Source organism: Solanum dulcamara, chromosome 4, assembly GCF_947179165.1.
Source record: "Solanum dulcamara chromosome 4, daSolDulc1.2, whole genome shotgun sequence".
In the NCBI taxonomy this organism is placed as follows: domain Eukaryota; kingdom Viridiplantae; phylum Streptophyta; class Magnoliopsida; order Solanales; family Solanaceae; genus Solanum; species Solanum dulcamara.
The window spans coordinates 34252963-34259556 of NC_077240.1; the positions used below are offsets into that span (position 1 = coordinate 34252963).

At 34.3% G+C, this 6594-nt stretch overlaps 1 protein-coding gene across 1 annotated transcript; it reads right to left on the bottom strand.

Moving 5' to 3' along the window:
* Positions 1-807: 807 nt before the first annotated feature.
* On the bottom strand, positions 808-6351 carry LOC129887290 (vesicle-associated membrane protein 724). Its single transcript, XM_055962333.1, has 5 exons — positions 5818-6351; positions 3420-3561; positions 3206-3326; positions 1399-1461; positions 808-1315 (listed from the first exon to the last, which is right to left on the bottom strand). The coding sequence occupies exons 1-5, from the start codon at positions 6005-6007 to the stop codon at positions 1166-1168; spliced, it is 666 nt and encodes a 221-aa protein (XP_055818308.1). The 5' UTR covers positions 6008-6351; the 3' UTR covers positions 808-1165.
* Between the last annotated feature and the right edge of the window lie 243 nt (positions 6352-6594).

Here is a 6594-nt window from a genome sequence, read left to right on the forward strand (position 1 = left end):
AATTCTGATTCTTAAGTTAAGAATATAAATAACAAAGAAAAGTCTTTGTATGTATATCAATACTTACTCAAGATATGACAATAACAAGATAGCTTAGGTGGTGAGAAATGAATTGTCCGAAATCATATAAGGTGACAAATAACCTCTTCCTCAACCAATATGGGAAAGTAATTAATACCCCAGATAGGACCCCTAATATAACATGAGAAGGCAATATTGGATTAACCAAGAATTAAAATGAGTTTAACGATAATACTATGCTAAGAAAAGGAATATTAGACCTGACTCAATTCCTAAAGTTAATTCATAATGATCACATAAGAAGACAAAGCACTCGTCGACAAGAGGGGCTGTTCGAATAGTAAACATCCTTCGCCTTCAATCCTGACATTGTGTGTTCGAGTCATCAAGGGAGCAAATAAGGTGGAAACTCATAGAGAGGTGGGAAAATGAACTTGTCAACAAGAAGGGTTGTTCGGATGTAAAACCCTTCACCTCTTGAAATTGCGGGTTTAAGTCACCAAAATGGGAGCCTCTAAGGATGGGTAAAACAAAATGAGTCTGTCAACCATCAACCAACGTATTGATGGTATCATTTACATTTCAATAAAGCTCATTGCCAAAATTGGTACTCTTATTCTTGATTTCTTTTAGTTCTCATTTCAGTAAACAAAACTTATTCAATATTCAATTTTGCTAAATATCGTTTGAGCTAAAGCTAAAATTAGCTCTGCATTTCCACAACTTCACTCAAAAGATGAAGCAACAAAGAAGAAGAAAGAGAGAGCCAGTGACATTCCAACAAAGCTATCAATCACAGAGATAATTTCACTGAATCAACATTCTTTTATAGATATCTAGCATGTCTACAATTTACACAGCACAGAATACACAATTTTAAGATTATAACCACTGCATGCAGCCCTCCTCCCACCCCTCCCCGTCCAACCCCTCAACAGGGGGGGGGGGGGGGAAGAGACGCGAATAAAAACTCATTCACACTGCTCTAAAAATTATAAGAAATTAACACAGGAAAAAATGTTTTTTTTTTTGTTTTTCTAAAAGGTTTCAGAAACAATCTGAAACAAAGGCTTATAGATGCTTTACTTTCTTCATGGACAGATTTGCCTGTTTGGTCTGCATTTGTATGAATTTGATTGATATGCTAGTTCGTGCAATTGAAGCCACGGCAAATTGAAAGCCAGATTATAAGAACCAAAAACAGGATGATGACAAGAACAACCAACTTTATTTTCATATTCTGATACCACATCTTCCGCCGTATTTGAGTCCCCTTTATCTTGTATTCTAGGGCCTGAAAGCAAACATACAAGGTTTGAAAAACCTTACAGATGCTATTAACACTTGCTATTATAAGAAATCATCAACCAAACTTACCGAATCACGCAGATTGTCAGCCTTGTCAGATAGTGTAGTCAAGTTTTCCCCTCTTTCAATGGTCTGGAAGTTTTAAATTAAGTCAAATGAATAGAAGTTGAAATAGCTTGAGTTGTTGCTTATTGAACCACATAAATGCTTATAAAAATCTAAAGTAATTGCTGAAGCTTACAATCACATTATGTCGACACACATGTCAAAGTTAACATTTGACTTGCAGAGTGCAACAAAAGCACATTGCATCATCGCATTAGATATATTAAGTATGCCTGAATACCAGAATCAGGCATCTCAACAACCCTTATTAATCGATTCTAGATTGAAGAAGCATTAACAATTACGTAACTAGTCAATCTACCATGGTACAATACTGCTAAGCTATGAAAGGGAGTTGCCACCCCTGCCAGCTGGAACTTGGATATCCTAGTTTCTATAGGTCTTTTTTTGTAAATCAGGAGCTTCAGCTTAATAAATAAAAATTGTCTAAGATGTCCTCCAAACTAGGTGGAAAGTCTATTTTTCATGCATATACTGAAGAAATTTGGAACTTTCTCTTCCAGAAATATTTAATGCTATACAGTTATTGGCACTATAAGCAGTCATTCATCTTTGTTCAAGTTACTGTTAATGCACTTCATAGATTGAATAGCTATAATCTCATGGAACACAAAGTGATGTCAGAGACTGAGCAAATCAATGAGAGAACCGATATTATAAGACAGAAATTATTGATGCATCACATAATAGATCAGTGCCCTGCAGATACTTTTCTCTTTTTAAATATTTTTGTCTGTCTTATTGGATTCATTGGCAACTAAAATCAGAGAGAATCACATGGTTATAACCCAAAAAAATAACCATAACTCAATCACATTTCAAGACACTTCTCCTATACGATACATTGAAACTTAAAGAGGCTGGCAAACAACAGGGTTCACCAAGTAGTAGATGCTTCTCAACTGAAAAGGTACAGATTCGTAATTTTGACAGGGTTTTGGGATTCATTAAGGAACAAGGGATACTATGATAACCTGATACTAAATCCAGAAAGATTACAAGTATTATTAACCTATAAAAAAAAGTAGATCAAATGTGATGTCAAGTATCTAGTATGACATGAATGGTCCATACCAACTACATGACTTAAGATGTAATTGTATCTGAACAAAGATTTGTAGTCAAAAAGGAAGCTCTAATGTTAATGCAAATAAAAATCGGGGATACGACAAACTCCATAATATAGATAAAAGATGTATTGTTGACCAGGAAAAGGCACCTAATTAGGTGAAGTTCAAGAATTTTAAGTTCAAATCAAGATGCGAACTCAATTCTCTTAAAGCAAAATGTTAATACCTTTTTTCTTCTTCATAAAGCCATTTTTTCTTTTACCTATGGAACTTTTGAAATTATTTTTGAACTGGTCTATGGTGTCCATCAATGATTTTCAGAAGGGACAGGGTAGTGTTGGAAGAATAAAAAGATTTCAATTAGGTACCAGTAAGGTTCAATATTAATTTTTCTAATCAGCTATCAGGTTTAAATATATTCATCCACATTTGTGTACAGAATTAAAGAAGGTTCATTTTGAACTACAGATCCATTACCCAATAAGACATTCATGTAGCCTGCAAAAAGAGGAGAAATAAATTACTTTTGTCAGGATATACTAAGCAAAATTCATCCTTGTCAAAAGAAAAAAAAAAGAGGACGTCAGAGATCAATATACACATCATGAAGAAACAAGCGAACCATATTGCAGATGATAATATCATATGCAAAGCATCTTCTTCCAGTTTACTTGGCATACCTTGTCTATATTCTCCAACATAATACTTTTGACTTCAGACACTTGGGCTTTAACTTTTAATAGTTTCTCAATCTCGTCAGCGTGGTCAATTATATACTGCATGTGTTCTTTCATAATAGGCCTGAAAAGTTTGACATATATTACCTGTTATACTTCTGTGTGATAAAATACACCTGCAGTAGAATACGAGAATACATATTTTTAAGCAACATACCCGAACTCTTTATTAAGACTTTTAGCCACAGCGGTATCTGCTTTACCACCACCATATCTTTTATTAAAATCAGCTCTCACACGTTCCAAAAATGCAATAGAAATTTGCTTCCCCACAGATTCTTTGGAAACAACACAATAAGCTGCAAAAAATTAACAGGCATTAGATCAGACTTGCACAAGGTTCAGCTGTTGCATCAACCTAGACAGTAGGAGGAACTTAAGTGAAAGGAGGTCAATAAAGCAGAAAAAAGGTGATTAATCACTTCCCCGCAAGTATCAAGCGATAGCAAGCTCAAACATATTTACTAGGAAACACCAGACAATATAGCTTTTTGACTCTCGACACTACAACATATCTCTCTCTTTTTGATAGGATCACTAGACCATATAGCTAATGATATGATTTAACAGTTTAAGTGGTAAAGACTCTTTAAAATCATCAGCAGAGACACCTTATAAAAAAAAGTACTCCCATCGTCCCAAAAAGATTATCTTGATTCAGAATACAGAGGATCATACTAACTAATGTTTGGTGTGAATTCGAACATAGAATCTTCAATTTTTTGAAATAAAATTTACATATTTAGAAACTACATAAAAAGTACTATTAAGTCAAGATAGTTAACAATTCAAAATATTTAGAAAGTATTTGAAAAAATGATGGTCAAAGAAAATATTCTTTGACTATTCATATAGTAATTAAGACAATCTTTTTGGGATAGAGGGAGTATATTTTTTCCCAGGCACTTCGGCAGCCTAAAGATTCTTTGAGATCGGACTTGACTTTCTCAACATTATTCCTTTTTAGATAGAAGAGCAGCCAGGGGCTGCAGTCCACGCCAGAGGTATATATAGAGCGATGAACTAGCAAGACCGTCAATCATCCACTCAGTCTAAACTACAATATGACCAAGAAAGTGGAAATTATCCTCCAAATACAATTTATATCCCCTCTATTTGACTGTCTATAAGCTCCTTTCCATCTCACTCAGCCTCCTCAACCTACAGAGTATAAAATCTTGGCGGGTAGCGATGTGAAGAACTTCCACTAAGATTAGAAAGCCAAGTTCTGTCTTAATCATTTTATAGCTACAATTATAGAATAGGTTCACAATTCTACTTCCTGACAGTATTTATTTGTAAATGAAGAGTAAAACACTACACTTCATTTAGGGTGGAGTATGTGTCATCGATCAATTTGGAAACGTATCCTCTTTTCTAGTATTTCGTTAGAATTTGGATTTCTTTTTCTACATCTAGAGAATTTTGACTATTCAATAAACCACTAGAATCTCGATTTTTTTCTTTGATATGTATAGAGAATATTGACTATACAACATATAGAAGGACAGAACATCCATCAAAGTTGTTCTCCCATTTCCCATCAGCTAATTCTCTGATGATTCCATTTGCTGAAAGACGAATCTCAACTGATCCCACATAGACATTTCACATCCTATATCTATTGCATTCAGGTTATAATACTAACTTTCACCAAATTCTCTGTTATGGGAACATCGCTCATCACAAAACTAAATATCAGATAAGTGACAGAAAATTCAAACTTGCAACACAATTGGTGAAGGTGATGCCCTATAAGTAAGGATGAAGGGGTATCTATCAATAACACCTCAATCCCAAACTGATTGGAGTCAGCTATATGTATTCTCTGTATTCATCCTCTCTTATCATTTGGCTATTTTTACACTATCGTCAACATACCACAACCCTCTTACTTATACGTGCTTGTGGCTGCAAGAATTGAAGTTTGAACATTAGCTTGTCAATTTATCTAGTGTTTCGCAATAGATTTTGGAACTAGATTTTGAAAATTTATCTTCAAATATCAGTTTGGCCATGAAATTTTGAAAATCTGACCTTCAAATATTTTTAAGTTCTCAATCTTTGGTAAGATATCATTGTTGAGCTTGTCAAGCGTTTGGCCATAGATTTTGATCACAACATCAAAAAATTTCCAAGTAAAATGCATGTTCAATCACAACTTCAAATTCCAAAAATCACAACTTCGAATATTCAATTTTTTCTGTTTCAAGTTTCAACTTCAAAATTTATGGCCAAAAGGGAACTAATTTTCTGTTTTACCCCCTTAACCGAAGATCGAATTATCCTAAGCACAATAGTCACCCTTTCTTCCCAGCAATCTTTAACATAAAAAATATGTAACATGTTCACTCTAGCCTCTAATCCAATAAGAGCACATAGCTTAACCCCCTTTTTTCTCCCCAGCAATCATTCAACAGCACAATTCTACCCCAATAAAGACTCCACCTTTTCCTCTACAACTCAAGATCCATCAATACCCATTTCAAATCCAACTAAAATGAACCAACAGAAGTGTATAAACAATGTAAAAAAAAAGATAGAGGAAAATTTACCATAACCATCTTGAACAAGGAAGTTAAAAGTATGATGATCGCAATTATAAGTGAACTTATTGTTTGAAGAGGGCAATTTCTGCAAACACTGAGCTGCAATCGCGGGGAAGTTTCCGGTGAACTCTGTGTACTCAGCTAGTACCATAGTACCACGAGCTACAAAGCTGTATATGAAAGATTCTTGACCCATTTCGTTCAATTCAGCAACCCTATTGAATTAAAGGACGAGATGCACGGCGGCGGAGTATTACCGGGATGTTGTCCGGAGCTTTTCTTTAGTTTCTCAGTTGTAATGCTCCTGTTTTGCTTTGTGATTAAGGTATTTTTTTTCTCGTGTGTAGAAATTAATTAATATAAGAAGAGAACGGCGCCGTTGTAGTTTGAATAGATCAAGAAAATGGACTTTGTTTAAAATTTTCAAAGACGAGGAAGGAGGAAAATAATACTTTCAAACATAACTAGAAACTAAGTTGGGTTTGATGGAAAGAAGGAAGGTATATTAATTTTGGCTTTGGGAGACCAAGATTGCCTTCGGCGGCTTGAATTGGTATCTTAATTTACCTTACAACTTTATCAACAAGAAGTTCCACATAATTAATTAGCCTTCTTTTTTTCATATGATAAGAAATAATCAGGTGTTATGCGAAAGTTAATAAAATAAATTTTAAAATACCATGAGTAAAAAGATAAACGAGAAACATATTAAAAATAACAAATATCTAAAGTGGTTTGGTCAGTCGATCTACATCCATAAAAAAAATGAACAATTCACTGTAT